This window comes from Melitaea cinxia, chromosome Z, assembly GCF_905220565.1.
Source record: "Melitaea cinxia chromosome Z, ilMelCinx1.1, whole genome shotgun sequence".
NCBI lineage: Eukaryota > Metazoa > Arthropoda > Insecta > Lepidoptera > Nymphalidae > Melitaea > Melitaea cinxia.
The window spans coordinates 21,106,955-21,125,286 of record NC_059424.1 but is presented as its reverse complement, the minus strand read 5'-3'; the positions used below and the strand labels follow the sequence as shown (position 1 = coordinate 21,125,286).

Below are 18,332 nucleotides of genomic sequence, written 5' to 3'. Positions count from 1 at the left end.
AAAACGCATTATTAGATATAATTCGAAAAGTAGTTGTTAGATCTCAAATAAATTTAAATGGGACCAATCGGCACACACCACCTTTCGATTAAAACAAAATTTGTCGAAATCGGTCTACCTGGTCAAAAGTTCTGATGTAACATACATAAAAAAAAAAAAAAAAAAATACAGTCGAATTGAGAACCTCCTCCTTTTTTGGAAGTCGGTTAAGAACAAAAAACTGCGTCTTCCCCTTTATACGGTGACAGATAGAGCAAGAAGTTAAAAAATTAAGAAATCAGTATCCATCACGATTAATTCAGCCTCTAACATTGAACTGCTGGACATAGGCCTCTTACTCCACGTAGGAGAAGGATTTGAGCTTCATCATTACGCTGTTTCAAGATAAAATATTAGTATATAAAAGAAAAATATATCTCCTATATAATTACATAGAAAAGAAGCACATCACCAAACAGCCTTAAAAGTATCGAATATGAACGCGGGCGAAACCGCAGACGATGTCTAGTTACGTATATTATCACCGCCTCAAATTGTTCACACATTGTTAAATCTAGTTCAGACACACATTCCTAACACGTGCTATGTGGAACTTATGCGGCTGAGATGAAGTATTGCATCATAGATATATCGACTTAGAACGGCTTCTTATGAAAGTTTTACTCATTTATTATGTACATGTATCTATACTAATATTAAAAATCTGAAGAGTTTGCTTGAACGCGACAATTTCAACGTATTAAAATATTCTATAGCCTATAGCCTTCCTCGGTGAATGGGCTATCCAACACAAAAATATTTTTTCAATTCGAACCAGTAGCGAGATTAGCGCGTTTAAACAAATAAAAAAAAGCTTTTCAACTTTACAATTCTGGTAGAGATGTCGATTATTAATTTAGTATGAATTTCATTACAAATATCAAAACAGAAAATCGAAGATTTCCTCGACTATGTTAGTGAGTGGAGTGTCGAAACCGCGAACGATGGCGGCTTTTGGACGAAATGTCGCAACCATTTCCCGCGCCGACCGCGAACGATGATCGGGAGCCTTGCACGAATCGTATGCTTAGCAGAGCACAGACGCATAAGATAACTTCGAAATATAACTTATTTGACAAAAAAAAAAAATGTAATAGATATTAAATTGAGACGAAATTAAAAAATAAAACATTTTTGTTGGATAATCCATTTACCGAGGATGATGGAGACTATATATATTTTAATACGTGCTTAAATTAAAGCGGGTGAATCCGCGGTTCACAGCTCGTTGATTACTATGAGTACACACTTAGAAAACGCCTTAGCAACTAAAGTTAGCGAATTACGTAATGAAATATTATTTAATATTATACCCTCGCCACTTGACGCCTGTCAGTTCTACACACGCCAGTCACAGTGACACACTTGATCCGCGAATATGTTTCAAGAGAATGGGTATTATTTAAAGTTACGCCTGCTACCGTTGATATCAATTTAAGTGATTTGATAAGGTTTTAATATTTTGTTCTTAGTAATATACATTTTTAAACATCATACAAAATGTTTAGTCAGAAGTAATGTAACGTAAGGTTCAGCTTGTATCATTCACTGTTGGGCTAAATCATCTATCTCCTTGTAGGAGATGGATCCGAGCCTAATCATTACGCTGCTCCATTGCGTTGGTGGATACACACTATTTCAAGTAACGATCCCTAGTAGGTGTATAATTATGATAACAACCGAAACCGACAACTTAACGTGCTCTCCATAGGGGAGATCTACAAGGACAGACATCTAAACCGGAAAAAAATATAAATAATAAATAGCCACTCCAATCAGGAATCGAACCTGCCTACCTACTGCAAACCAAAAAGGCTATAAGGTAAGGTAAGGTAGGTAAGTAATGACGAATTTATTTTTAGCTTGATATCAACTTATCGATTATAAAATGAAAAATTATTTCACATCAAGACTCATTTTTCAATCGAAATTTTATAAACTTCATTTTGGAATATAGATTCTACTGAAAATAGCCGTCAAAAATGTAACAGTTAACGAATCATTATAAAATGAGTACAAAACTGTAAAAAGTAACACAGCATGAAGCTCGACTTTTAAATAAATTCCGTATGGTCGAACATAAAACACTTCTGACAATTGTATACTCCAGAGTTATTTGTGCATACTCGACGTGTCGCGGCGATCGCCGGCCAATCAAAGTGACTCGCTTCACTTATTAATGCTTATTGGCGCGCGCTCAACTTGACGTGTCGGTAGGGTTACCAGATTATAAAACGGATGACGGACAAGACACATGACATATTAACTTTCTTATATTTAAAAAAAAAAAAAAAAACACATTTGCCTAGAACAAAAAAATAAACACAAAAAGAATATTGTCAAATTTAAAAATAGAATAATTTTTAAAATGTTTTCTAAATATTTGTACGAGTGAACAGACTAAGAGTTTACTGTCGAACAGTCAAAAGGTCAGTGGGTCGAAATTAGCGTATTAACCGAGATAATGTCCCGTAACCGTCGTACCCCTATGTGGCCACCCGAAATATCAATGATGCGTTAAGGAGCGCCTCTCGTAATTGATATCATCCCGTACTCATTTCACAACGCGACCGTATCAAACAAAACTAAGCTATAATACTTGTAACGTTAAGCGCTAAAATGTTCAATCGCTTGTAAGACAAGAGCGTCAGTCGACGGTGGATATATTTAATGGCTTTAAATAAAACAAGCTCAAAGATTACACTGTTTGCTGTAAAATCTTAGTTTTTAAAGTATGTTAATATCGTACGGCACATTTTTTGCCTGATCGATAGCATTGCTTGAGCGCGGTCGTTAAGTTCGCCGAGCTGTAATCATAAACGTACGCACGGCATGCATTGTTTTAAAAAGCCATTCAGGCGACTAAATTGGTTACTAAGCGTTCGGTAACAATAGCTTTTATCCTCATACGACCTAATAAAGTACTCTTTCGATTGCAGTGGGTCAAATTAATATGAAAATCTTATGGAATTTGCATTTTTTACATTTTTAATCACTACATTGTATGAAATTAAATCTCTATCTGCATATATCCTTATATTCGATGTATTCATTTTCGTAAAAAAAAAATAATAGTCATTGAAACTGTTTTTCAATTTCCGAACGATTTTTTTTAATAATAGTTGTAATAAACAACGAGTTAGTTTTAGTACTCATAGCGAATCTTGAAAAATTTAAAACAGACCAAACCTCGTAAACGCAATGAAACATAATGAAAGCAAAACGAAAATCCATAATAATATTGTAAATTCAAAAAAAAATATATAGATGTCGTTTGGACTTCTGTGAAAATAAAAAGTCGTTCGGCGCCAGCGAGGAGGCTTTGAAAAATCACGTGATGCCCCGAGTAATAGATTCATTGCTGTATTTTTTGTTTACTTTGAAAATACCTATTGTATGCGTTGCAATATGTGTGAATAAAGTACTTTTGACCTGAATTGTGGTCATTTAATACTTCTATATATTTTTTACTAGATATCTCTAGCGTATTTGTATGCCATTTAATATTTGGAGTATTGGTAGACATTTTTAGCCTTGTGTAAATGCAGTTAAAATAGTAACCATTCTATTCATATAATTATCAAAAAGTCAGGACATAAAACTTCATAACAATAGAAAGAGTGCTAAATTAAGCATCGTATATTGTTTAAAAGGTTAAGAATTTGTATTTTAGTGTTGATCATTGCATCTGAATAACGGTTTATGGGAATGCTAATTTAGTATGTACAGTCTTTACATAAACGGGCTTAGTCATTTAGCGCGATATAAATAATACATAGCATTGTCGTTTTTTAATTTATCCTCTCACGGTTGATTCCTAACTGATTTCATTAGAAATTCGCATTTAGTTTGATGTCTAAATTCTTTTCTTAGTAAACAAAGATTATTTACTGAAACCGGTTTGATGTTTAAAAGAAAAACTAAGAATGATTGTTTTACTTATAAAAATGAAATAATATGAAATAGTTTTGTCACATCACAAGTATTCGGAGTTGAAAACTCGTGCGCGCGTCGCGAGTTTCATCTCCGCTCTGGTCTCGGCATTAGTGCTTGCGTTTTGTGTGTTCTGGATCCGCGATAAATGAATAAATCTCATGAGGCGTTTATTATTCCATTTGAAAATCGATAGCATTATTATGCTATTTTTATTCATAGTGAACAGAAAAAAAAATGATCGAAAACGTTCAAATACAGACAGTACCTACTGTATATTTTAAGTAACAAACGATTGTTATTCGATTTGCGGTATATCAATTAGTCATAACCGAGATTTGTAAAACCTTTCTATTTATCAATACGCTTCGATCGAGATTGAAAAATGAATGGTTGAAATATATTAAAAAAAAAAAATAATTGTGTTTGCTCGCAAACGAAAAAAAAACCGACTTCAATTACATCGAAGAGTAATACAACGTAGATCGACGAAAAAATAGTAATACTTTGTTCGTATTCCATATAACGCGACATTCTAAAATTGTAGAATTATATAATGTTCTACTGTTATTTCTAACATTTTGTTAGCGATTGTAGGCAGAAATTTCATAAAAGGCCCGTCGTCGATTCGCGCGAAGCGCTGACTTCGCTTATTACGGCGGGTTTTTTAGTTGAAGCGGATTTATATTGAATTACGGTTTATGTCTTTTTTATTAAAAATATGTAATGTTCATGTTTTCACACAGCTCCGATGCACGACTAGAGTTTACCCCTTCAGATCAACTGTCTAAATAGGCACAAAAAGGCTTACTAGTCTAAGAAATATATTATTACTATATCAAATTGTAAATAAATGAATGCAATAACGCCATCTATCGGAACTTAATTGCGTTATTAGAAAACGTCTGAACGCCATCTCTAACAAGGTCATTCGTTCAGTAGATTTTACTGTTCAATTTTTTCATTCCGGGGCCTTAAATGAAAATCGATTCTTAAGGAGAAAACTCCAAAAACAGTCAAGTAAATACGCCATATCAGATATAGCTCAAAAAGTTCGACTCAAATCTCAATTATATTTAAATGGGACCACATGACAAGCACCACCTATCGATTAAAAAAAGAATCATTGATATCGGTCCACCCAGTAAAATAGTAATGAGGTTAATATAACGTTGGTCGACGTAAAATAGCCAAGTAAATACCCAGTATTAGCGATAACTCAAAAATTAAAAGCTCAAATATATTTATAACGAATAAACTGCTACTCTCTACTCTAGTGGAATATTGTAATTTGATCGATAGTGAACGAAGTAATTTCATAACATTTTGATAGATGGCGTTGTGGCAAAGTATTGAACATGACCACAGTCGTCTTAACATCGTCATGTAAATACGTGTCATCAAAGATTACTCAAAAATTGCTAATTATATCTCAATCATATTTAAAACGGACGACATGACAAGTATTAGCTTTTGATTTATACAAAAAAGATCAAAATCAGTGCACCCAGTAAAAAGATATAACGTATAATACTACGTAGGGTGACGAAAAAACCGTCAAGTAAATACGCAATATTAGATATAACTCACAAATTACGAATCAAATCTCAATTAAATTTGAATAGGACCACGTGACGAATAGTAGCTTTTAATTTATATAAGAAACGTCAAAATCGGTGCACCCAGTAAAAAGTTATGAGGTATAATACAACGTAAGGTGACGAAAATAATGTCAAGTAAATACGCGTTATCAAAGATTAATCAAAAAGTAGTTATCAGATCTCGATAAAATTTATATGTGACCACATGATAAACATCAGCTTTCGATTAAAGTAAAAATTATCAAAATCGATACACCCAGTAAAAAGTTATTGCGGATTTTCAAGAGTTTCTCTCGATTTCTCTGGGATCCCATCATCAGATCCTGGTTTCCTTATCATGGTACCAAACTAGGGATATCCCCTTTCCAAGAAAAAAAGAATTATCAAAATTGGTACACCCAGTAGAAAGTTATGTGGTATAATACAACGTAGGTCGACGAAAAAAGCGTCAAGTAAAAACGCATTATTAGATATAATTCGAAAAGTAGTTGTTAGATCTCAAATAAATTTAAATGGGACCAATCGGCACACACCACCTTTCGATTAAAACAAAATTTGTCGAAATCGGTCTACCTGGTCAAAAGTTCTGATGTAACATACATAAAAAAAAAAAAAAAAAAAAAAAAAAAATACAGTCGAATTGAGAACCTCCTCCTTTTTTGGAAGTCGGTTAAAAAAAAAAAACGGCGAGTTGTAATCGGGCGGAATAGACTTACAGTGCAAGATTACTTTTTTCTTTTGGGAGAACGAGAACACGCTATACTATTACAAGTTTTAACTTTTGTTGGAACCGATATAATTTAAAAAATTTAAGCGTTATATTCGTTCCGTTCTATCTCAACGAAGAGTATATTTTATTTATAGGGTTCAGTTTAGGTTCATGATTGTAGGGTATTTTAAGGTATGGGTCACAAAATTTTATTATGCTTATGTTAAATAATAAGTTAATAGGCGAAGATTAGTATAAAATCAAGATATTGAGAATATTTTAACAAAAATACTTGGACGCGATTGTATTGATTCAAAAACACTGTTAATAATTGTGTTTGCTCGCAAACGAAAAAGGTCGACTTCAATTACATCGACAAGTAACACGATGTAATTAGTCGATAAAAAGTCAATTAAATACGTATTATTAGCGACAACTCAAAAACATCAAATATCGATCAAATTAAAACGGGACCACGTGACAAGCACCAGCTTACGATTTAAAAAAGGACTATCACAATCGGCATGCCCAGTAATAATTATGTAACAAAAATAAAAAATACAATCGAATTGAGAGCCTCCAACTTTTTTGAAGTCGGTTAAAATTGTTAAAACAAGTAAAATACGCTTTAAGTAATTTCAAACTTGGAACGAAATTGTCGCACGTACAAGATAACATTCACTTTTGCTAAATCTGAAGCGACCGAGAGCGCATCACAATGGCGGCCCTTAGATACGAAGCGGACGCAACACATAATGAATGCTAACAAGTAAATATTAATATAACAGAGGAAACTTATATTCAACAATGAACATGTGCAACTTCGCTTGCGTAAACCTTTGGCGTGGAACATGTTACAACGACCCCCCGAAGTAATAATCGCAAACCGAATTCCAATTAAAGTTTTAACTAAGTTAATAAAAAATAGCGCAGAGCTAAAATTCTTCAATAATGATATATTTCGTTTCCCTATTGTAGTGAAGAGGGTGACTCTTTCTTCCAGAATAAGTTAAAGATTGTGAGCTAGAATTTAATTAGCGCAACAGCTGGGTAAAATTACATTTGAAACACACTGGTGCACAATAATCATTAGTGGGTATATTACTATAAAAAAGGAAATCAGTAAATTGTTTTTAACTGACTGGCAAAGGTGAATGACCGGTCACCCAAACGGCCTATGCTATTGTTAGAGTTAATGGCAGCAGCTCTTTGCAAGAATCAAAATATGACCAAAAGAATAGCCAACGTTGGTTGATGATTGCTGGCTTGATAGTTTAAAGGAAAGTAGTTTTGGCCAATATGCCAATCAGTCTCGAAAGTATTGGTCGTGTTGGTCGATTGGTATAGTAGTACTCACCGTCCGTTCTGTGGTGCGACGTTGCCATCGTTGAAGGATGAACTGGCTGTAATGTCTCGGTCGGGGATCATCCCGCTCTCCATGCCGAGGGGTGCGATGCATTGGGCTGAAAGAAAACGGCCAACATGTTCAAACATATTAATTAATATTTATTTAATGATTGAAAAAATTTTGGACTCCTGATTCTTAAGTATTGATTTTATGTCAAGCTACCGTGTTTCCGCTTCGAAACTAAACGTCAATTAAAGGAAAGCTTTTTTAGACTTAATGTCAACTATCAGAAATTTTCGGCGTCGTCCACTTTATAGTTCTTGCTTGGATTTAGAATTTTCTAGTGGAAAAGTTGTACCAGTATGCGGAACTTTGATAAAAAATATTAAAGAGCTGTGTTTGTGTATAATATAGGTATATATTTGGGAGCTACTTACGATTACATATTATTTATTTTTGTAGCTACGGAAATTATTTTTTAATGTTTAAACGATAAGTTTGGTAGCTAACATTTACTTTTTACCCAACACCGATTAGGTCTTGTTACAACAACGCATTGGAATAGATTCCATAATTTTGAATTATCAGAATTAGATAAACAGACCATGGTTTGGAGTTCACAATTCCATTACTTTACGCTCGTCATTTTGAAATTTATGAAATATAATATTTATTAAACTGAAATTTTAAACCTAATTTCCACTTTTCTATTAACTTTAACACTCGTTTACTCTCAAACGAACTATTTATTATACATAATTATTTCTTTTAATTATATAAAGAAAGCATAAAATAGAAATACAATATAAAATAAATACGTAACAACAATTTCAATAATTCCTGGTAAGCATTACATTTCAATGCATGCAACGGAACAATGAGGGTTATATAAAAGAATAAAAGTTCACGAGAATTTCATAAAACAGAGCGGAAAATAATTTATCAGAATTAAATATTTAAAATACACTGCAATAAAGAACCTAATTCCGTGTTGCAGCACGGAATTAGGCTAAAATAAATAACAAGGTTTTTTTTTTAAATCATAAAACGGGAAAATTTCAATAAGTGTTATTATTGAAAAATACTAGATATCACTCCGAAAGAAAAAATATATGAAAAAGCTTTTAGATCAATCAATATGGGCAAAAGCCAATTCTAATGAATCTTATAGCTTATTTATATTTATTCGTCAATCTTTAGTTCTCTACATACATCCTTGAAAACCGACCTGAAAACTTTTAACGAATCTGGCGAAATCGTTGGTATACCTTCTGCTATAATATCGACAACTTGATTTATGACATTCTTAACAAATAAGGTAATTGAACCTCAAAATCAAATCAATCTAACATAACGGGTAATTAAAATACGATATAATCGATCGTGTATCGACCGTCACCATTATTATTTCACGATACGTCGAAGATGATCGTTCGTTCCAGCGATCATCCGACCGCGTCACGGCGCTTCCACTTCCGTTCCAGTGATTATGTCGATCAAATAACGTCGATTTATTCACTGCACGCATAGACGAATATTCGTGAATCGATCGCGCTCGTGATCGGCTATCGTCAAAAAGAAATGATTGAAATGCAAACTGCGCCGGCGTCGGTTATATTTTTAAACATCACGATAAGATCTGCGACGAATGGAAGTCAGATTTATAAATACGCTAAGTTTATATCATAAACCGCCATGTTAAGGAAGTCGGTCAATCTGTTATAATTGCATTTATATCACTGTAACTCGGAACATTCCGGAGATTTTCACAAATCACTCGAGCGCCGCGCGGAAACGAAATAAACACAATATTTTATAAGAGCGAAATGTCTATAAAAGTTCATTTTTTTATTTTTATTTAGATACATTACGGCGGAGCATATCCTTTATTAATTAACAAGTCCTACGTATTTTCTGCTGTTAGAAATTTTACAATTTATGCTCTTATTACGAGTATTAAATTTATTATATTGCAGATAATTTAGACGTCACAAACGTTTTTGGTTTACCTACAACCTTAATTGTTAGACAGGCATAAGAACGTCAGGTTCCAAGATTAGTGCTTTTAGGCAAAGACTCAAAATATTCAAAATATTCATATAGCGTTAGGGACCTCAAGTCTATTAAAATTTGAGCGAATCATCACTTTTCTTAACTTAATCATTTATTAATACATAAATATACACATAGAAAAGTTAGCAAAGTCATCGTAAGACTATGTCGCCTATTCGCCCGCCGCCTGACTCAGATGGTACATTAAACTGCAGTATTTATCCAATCAAATCTTCGGTATTAATTAAATAACGCTGCGGAAAGTTCATGTCGTGAGCCGCACACAACAGACTTGCATTAAATTAAACACGAATGTAGATCATATATACAAACCATTTTATTGTGTCTATTATAAACATTAAAATAAAAACGTAAAACACATGTCACGTACACAAACATGACAAAAACAATAAAAAACAAGACTAAAATAAAATAAAAAATTGAATAGATTTTGAAACAAATAATTTTGATGATTTACAAAACATGGTACTACTATTAAATCATTGCATCGTCACCAAACATACACAATCAGTTAAACACATATTACTCAAAGGAACGCCAGCAAGAAATTTTCGAAAAATAAATTTCAAAATTTATAACAAACAAAAGAACGCTTCAAGTAAAATAATATATTGCAATGACGTAGTAATGTAACAATCATATTTCTTACAAAGAACACACAAATTGTTTTCAAACGGATACAAGTTTAACATAGTCTTTGATGTCAAAAGTTATTCACATAATCGTGTCAAGAATATAACGATGACTTTATGCAGAATATTGACGGCACAGAGATACACAGGATACACAATTATACACAGACGCTTTGCCACTTACATAACATTCGCAAGGCTCGCGTCGATAAACATTTGCGGGGCAAATATTACAAACCGCCGAGTTAAAAACACAGACATAAAGGTAATTTTGTTTACCATTCAATTTCAAACTAAAAACATAATTATCATAAAAACGTCGAACGTTCATTTCGACTACAAGATATATAAATTGCCACAGAAATATCAGACTTTGATTTCTATACTGTTTACACTTGAAAGATAGAGCGGGCGACATTGAACTTTGTGTCACCGAGTCATATTCGTATCCAGACACATACCGCATCTATCTGATGCATAACCTTATCTAAAAGATAAAAGTTTATGATGTATTTTTCCTCCTCGCCATCAAAGTAACATTTTTTTTTATTTCTACGAATCTAGAAATTTTAGTTTATTACTTGACTTACCAATCAGTTGACAGTAACTTATGTGTAACATAAACAGTAATAGCTACCGATAAAACAAGATCTTAGTATGTCATAGACTAAATGTGCACTGTTACTTATTTAAAATTTAAAAATTTCTGAAACTTAACTTTATACGTTCCTTTGCTAATTATCTCGACAAACGAAATAAATATTTTCAAACGTATATATCACAAAATATTTGTTCCCTAACGATGTTTTCTCTCATAGCAAAACGTTATGTTCATATTAAATATTGTCGAAATGATTCCTGAGGTACAGTCGCCTCTGTGAACGTTCGCTAAGCTTTCCCGGTGACATAGTTTGTTTAATGTTCGCAAACGTTATATATTCCGACTCGTCTAACAATTTCATCAGAGTTACCTTAGGAGGAATAAAGAACGCACAGCGCTTCGCGTTATATAATTAATTTCAGTACATTTTAATAAAACAATGAAAACAGCTCGTTGCATAATGATATGGATGCGTAAAAATGGAACATAAATGATTTCAGAATAGAAAGGTAGCGGTTTTTTTTAATATAAAATCGATCGATTTAATATTAGAATACGTCAAATTAGATGCACAAAAATCCACTGAACTCATTTTTATAGCCAATCGAATTCCAGGTCTTAGACTTTAACAGGTCAAACACTCTTTATTCAAATCAATACATATCAAAATAAATTGTCCGATTTATATTTATTAGAAAAAACTTAAAACATACATAATAAGCGGAAAACATTAGACATTTTGGGCAGTCTGTAAAAAATGACATCGTATAAACTCTGTATTGATAACAAAAACTGAGAGAATCTTAATTTGAAATAAAAATATTCAAAGCAATTAATCCCCTTGTTTTTAAGCGGCATCTCGACCAAAATACCAGCTAAACAAACGTTATCGAAGAATACTAAGCAGCTAACGAATTAAGTAAAAAACGGGAGGGAAAATAATTGAAATTGTATAAACCGAAGTCGACTCGTCAGGCGAACTTCTCATCGGGCATGTATATTATAATTTCCGAGGGGTCAACCATTAGTCAATCTATCAAATGATATCGCGTGCGATGTGGGCGTGAGTACACACAAATGTACATACGAGCACACACGGCGCTGTCTGCTGGGCCATCGCGAACAGTGATGAAATGCGGCTTACGTGTTGTTCAAACTTTAAGGTTCAGACTAAAGCCGTCAGAAACAGCTCGTAACGAGTTATTAAAGTGCATCCTGTCCAAATTTAATATAATGTTAGGTAACAACGCCCAACTACAGTTATACTTTTCGTACTTCTAGTTAATAATGAAATACTAGCATGCACTAACTAATAAACTCGTTAAAGCTTTTTGTTGATTTGAATATCATTTTCACTTACGTTTATAATTAAATATAGTACCTGCTAATAAATTAACTTTAGAAATTAAATAAGTATCCAGATGTAAATACGTAGCAATGTAGAAATATAGATATGTAGAAACGAATGTCTCTAAGGAGTAATATGTTAACAGATTAAGTGTAAACGAAAGTCACGACATAAATATCACACTGAGCTGACCACACTCGTCGCGGCGTGAGCTCTTTAATTGAAAATGTACAGACGGACCACTCTAAGATACTCGTATATACATATTCGTGGATAGCATGCCACCACAGTGCTTAATTGGTCAGTGGCGTCGCTGATAACTCGGGTCGTCAACGGAATATATGATTAGCTGACAGAAGCGCTGGCGACGTTACTTTTACTCACCTTGTAAATTATAAATATTTATTGAAATATTACAAATGCTTAAATATCGGACAAAGATTTATTAAGTAAAATATTTAAAAATATCGATGCGTTAGTCAAACTGGTTGCGTGATTAGAGTTGCGTTGGAACGTCAAAACATAATCAACTTCTAGTGAAATAGCCCTGTTTGACAGCGTTGCAAATAAGGATAGAACACAATGTTCGATTTTACCGTGCCATCAAAATACTAAGCTTTGACGTGCGTAAAATACACGTTATCTGTGGCATTACATTAGTAGCCTGTTCACATGTGTACAATTCAAAAAAATTTAAACAATGTATTTATCTTTGATAACAGAAATGTGTCTCGAACGCACACTAATCTATAAGCGCTAAATATAATATATTATAATAAATTATTTCTATAATACTATACCAATGAGGTAGTCGAATACTATTAAAAAAATTTGTCAGTGATCAAAACACGCTGCCCGTTTGTAACTTGAGGCGATTGAATTGTCAATAAATTGTGGGAAATCGTATTAGATTCAAGAAAGGCGAAACATTTTAACATTATTCAGATATAATTCTCATAGACGTGGCGTGACGTGACGTAGTTTTATATCTTCTATTTAAATTAGAAAATAATAATGTCAATAGAACTTTAATAATAACTTTTGTAATTGAATAATCTCAGGAAGTAGTGTTTCGAACTGAAGAACTGTTTTTGTGTTATATATCATATTTACCGAGGAAGGCTAGGGGCAATTTTTTACCTCAACGCATGTTAAACCGCAGGACACAGCCAGTAAGCTACAAAATATCGCATTATAATTTAAGATTTACAGCAGAAACTAAAAAGTCAATTAAAAAAAAAACAAAAAACAAAAAACAAACTGAATTTTAACGCAGACAAAAACCGTGCGGAGCCATTAGTTCAATGTGTATACATCTTTACATGCAAAATTATTTATTTAATATTTCGCTGTATACAAATTTAAAGTAAATATCAATATTGCGTCAAAGGGAGCAATGTATGTAAATATCTTGTTTGTTTATGTACCGCAGATGGATTGATTTTAATGAAACTAGGCATTTCAAAAGCTTTCCCCAGATTAAAGGATAGGACATTTTTCATCCCGGGAACCGAAATAGCTCCCTAGGGACAAATAGACGAAAAAATACACGCCGTACTCTAGTCTAAGTTGGGGGCAAATCGGTATAAAACAATGCAACTTTGATATTATTCTTGTTTAAATATGTACATATGAATTACATACTAGACACCGACCATATTTTTTTTATTTATTTATTTATTTACTCATTTATTTATTCATTTATTTGTACAAAAATCCACAGCTACATTTTATGTTTCTTAAACCAATACAGAGCATCTAAACAGAAGTCAATTTCGGATTTTACATTATTTAAATTTAATATTAAAGTCAATAATATGTACATGTAGATGAATGTATGTAATTTTATTAGATAAAATAGTATTATTATATCACACCTTATACCTTAACATTTTTAGTCTGTACACATACATGAAAAATTACTCAGAAACGTTGGATTTTATGGAATAGAAAGATATTATAATAAAATAAGTAACGATGAAAAAGCAAAATGAATCTAAAACAATAGACGATACGAAATTACAAATCAATTTACATAAAAATCCATTGTCGCGAAACAAATACAAGTCTACAAATAATACGAGTAGGTACGTACAAATATTACGATACAAGGGAAGTGTACCAATCATCACGAGCTATTATTATAGAGTACTGTACTGGAATCCAGCACAGGTGTACCCTACTGGTCATTAGAAAATAGACTAGCTTTTTTTCCATTAAAATATTTTTACCTCGAGTTAAAGTGCTCGCAATACCGCGAATAAAACGATAAATTCATTTAAAATTTTAATTATAGTGCCTTCTTTATTGACCTATATTTGGGTTTGTACGTTTTTTAGCTCGTGAACGATTTATGTCAATTAAGATAATATCATCTCAATACTACTCAGACATTTCGAGTGTTATTGAACTTCGATATATTTTTATAAAGCAAGAGAACTAACATTTCGTTTCTTTCTACGTGATTAATTTATAACCTTTAACCTGCTATATTATGATTTAAAATATACATACATAAGAAATAAAACGATATCTGAATCATACCATAATATAGGTACTCTTGCAATTGGTTTTAATTTCAAATTGATAAATATGTAAGTTCTTGTCCGGCGTTGAGGCGTCGACAACGACAAATAATTTGCATTCGCACGCCTCCGTCTTATCTGCGCCCGGCTTTAGACAAACGCGAGTCAACTTTTCGTAATTGATATTCATTGTGTTACGATGCCTCGTAATATAAGGGACCGAAGAAAGATATATATTAATCAGTCGGACCGATGAGTGTTGTGTAAACCCGGCCTCGTCCACACGTGGACGCGAACAATGGCTTTAGAATACACTGATAAGTATGGAAATAACATTCCATTTACGTTCGCTACTCCTAGGAAAGCATAAACGTTTCACGATTACTGTTTTTTTTTAAATATGATGTTAAGATACGGTTACGGAAGCATCGTGTGCCGTCGAACTATAAATAGACGTGTGGGGTAGAGTCGGCTGTCTGTGGCATTTTAAAGGCTCAACGTTGTGCATGCGAGGTGGTAGCAAAGATCATCCTACATCGCCGGGTATCGGAGTAACTATCAAAGTAATTTGGGTATCGAATGTCGCTCACGTCCGCGGGAAACACCTCCGACCCACCCCACCTCGGCGACTCCCCTAAGTGGCGCTAAGAGAGACCGCCTTCCAGCGATCAAGAGGTTTGAACTACGATAAATAATAACCATTGAACGCTTTTCTCTTGCGGAAAAATGAACAATTTTTTTTTCGTTCCTCACCGTGCCTTTCTAATCAATGAGTTTAGACCACGTCTCTCTATAAAAATAACTCTCTCGTGCAAAAGCACGTTATGAATTATGAAAGTCTTATTATATCTAAAACTATTATAATAATGTTTAATACTACGAGGAAAATTATTTTATAAATATTTTCGCTAGTAAAACAATAAGGAGTTCAACGAGAATAGTATTTACTAACCTATGAATAGTATTTAATAATAAAAATGCATCTTGTCGAATTAAGATTGGCTGGTAATAACCGAAGCAACATTTGAGAATTCATGTTGAACTTTAAAAGAAATGTCGTTTCGAAGGTGTAATTGAAAACTTGATAAAACAGCACTAAAAGTTTGTCTCCAAGCGAATAGAATCTCATTGTGCGCGGTACAAAAGGCAGTTTTAGGTCAAATGTAAATAGGGTTCGCTTTTTGCGTGTCTCGACGCTTAAGTACCCGCCGAGCACCGACCACCTCTCGTCGCGAGGACCGAACTCGGGAACAAATTGCAAACGTCATAAAGCCAGTTTTGAATATTAATAAACGCGAATAAATGATCCCGCTTTAAGCAATACCATTTACTTCGACCACTCGTTCTCAAAGTTCGCTCGTAATAAAGCGAATCGTCGGAACGACGGACGAACGTTCGAATTACGAGCTCGAACAACGAATCGATCCGGGCCGGCCGGCGTAATTATAAAATCTTAGCCCGGCCGCGTACTGCACTATTCAGCGAGGTAATAACGAATTTATAGAACGAAGAAAGTTTGAGAAACGGCGTGCCCGTGCGTGCCTATGCTCTTGCGTGACATGTAGTCGTCTAATGAATAATAAACAGCGCAGTGGCGACTTGCTACTCATTCATAAATATCCACATTAGGCAATAATATTTTTAGCATAATACGATTGGTTGTCGACTTAAATCCCCTACAATATTGGCACCGGCTCGAATAAATATCGGAGCATCCGCGGCTCCGCGAACGTACCGTCACTCGGTCACGTACCTACGGCACGTATATAAACAAACGTTTTGAAAGTTGCCTCGTACGTACACAAAGAGGTTTACGAGTGAACAAGTTTGCGTGATGTCGTCGAAACTATTATTTTAATTACTTTCGTACGGCGAGGGCCGTCACCGCTCGACTTCTTTTATATTTGCCGGATCACTAATTTTCAGTCGGTCGCTCCGTATCGATCAAAGCTAACGGTCCCTGAGGTGCTTCGGTAATGACTTTCAAAACTATTCATATTCAATACATAGATATAATTGTAAATGCGTCGGTAATAATTACACGTTTCGATGATCGATATGGAAGCCGATATCGCACCGTGCGGTAATGGACGACTGTAAATCATGCTTTAGGCGATTTCGATCGACCACGTTTTAGGAACGAAAACTGTATTTTTTATGACTTTTTCTCGAAATCGATACCCGCCGAATAATAAAGCGTGAGGACGGCTTCCACGAAACGTCGGTACGTGCATCTGGAATCTGCAAAATTTAGCAACGCGCGTCGAGTCGCTTGTTTTATGCGAAGCGATCGCTCGGAACACGAGGGAGTTTGCGACTTCCGTTTACATTCTTCAAAATAGTCACCCGTGACCGCCATTGTTCACCGCCTATACGTGAACTGTATTCGACTTCACAAATCTGCAATTTGAAAAGCCTGACAAACAACACCAAAACGCGTACATCAGAAGCAGTTGCGTAAAATTAACGTAAACAACAAACCCGTCTCTTTCGACGTTTGTCAGAATAAAAACAAAAATTGTCAACTTTCGTACAACTTTTACGGAAGTCGTACAAGTAAAGTGTTCCCGGCTTTCATTCAAATATCGTAAGACAAAGTGCGAATACTTAGTAAATTTATAATTCTTCGTATAACTTGATCGGAGTGAGGCGAGGCGTCCGGAGCGAGGAAGTTTCTCATTAAATATTAAAGGCGTCCATATACCGCTGGGTGATTCATCCACTGGAAACGTAGCGTAACTCTTCGCTATTGGTGCAAACTTTTTTTTCACATGTCACGGCGTAACTTTGGTAATTCTTTTGCACATCTATGGTAAATGTAAATGTAATATATAGCAATGTATATCGCCGCTTTTTGCTGGATGGTAAGGGTAATGTACGGAGGTGGTTTTACTTAAACCGAATGGGTACGTTCGAGCTACGATCGGCGGTGCGAGAGGCGCTCGTATGTAGAAAAAATAAATATAAGTGCGTCGAATGCGGTTTACCTTAATTTTTATCTCTTTCCTTATGTTATGTTTACAGTTTTTGATCGGATCGTTATTTCTGAATTTATTGCACGTAAAGAATGAAGTACGCACTATCATAAATACAAACGAAAAGTTTTTAACCGAATTCGACAAAAGAAGGAGGTTCTCAATTCGACTGCATTTTTAAATTTGCCACTTCATAAATTTAGTGCGTGTACCGATTTTAATGATTCTTTAATTGAAAGCTGGTGCTTGTCGTGTAGTTGCGTTTGAATTTGACAGAGATCTAACGAGCAATTTTTGAATTATATCTAATAATGCGTATTTAATTGACTGTTTTATCGACTACTTAAATCGTATTACTTGTCGATGTTTTTTTTTTTTATGTAACTAGGTCGGCAAACAAGCGTACGTCTCACCTGATGGTAAGCGATTACTGTAGCTTATAGACAATTGCAGACTTGTGACCATGCAACACGAGAAGCTTCGCAAAGGCGTTGCCGACCTCATCCCCAGTTTCCTCCAGGAGCTCTGGTCCCCTTACTCACCAACAG

General features: G+C 34.2%; 1 protein-coding gene across 1 annotated transcript in view; it reads right to left on the bottom strand.

The window, feature by feature from the left end:
- Positions 1-7,737, bottom strand: part of LOC123668919 (discoidin domain-containing receptor 2-like) — a 48,327-nt gene extending 40,590 nt beyond the window's left edge. The window contains exon 1 of the mRNA XM_045602611.1: positions 7,640-7,737. Coding sequence (XP_045458567.1) covers positions 7,640-7,722 — 83 coding nt within the window. The 5' untranslated portion in view covers positions 7,723-7,737. The remainder of the gene's footprint in view (positions 1-7,639) is intronic.
- Positions 7,738-18,332: the final 10,595 nt, after the last annotated feature.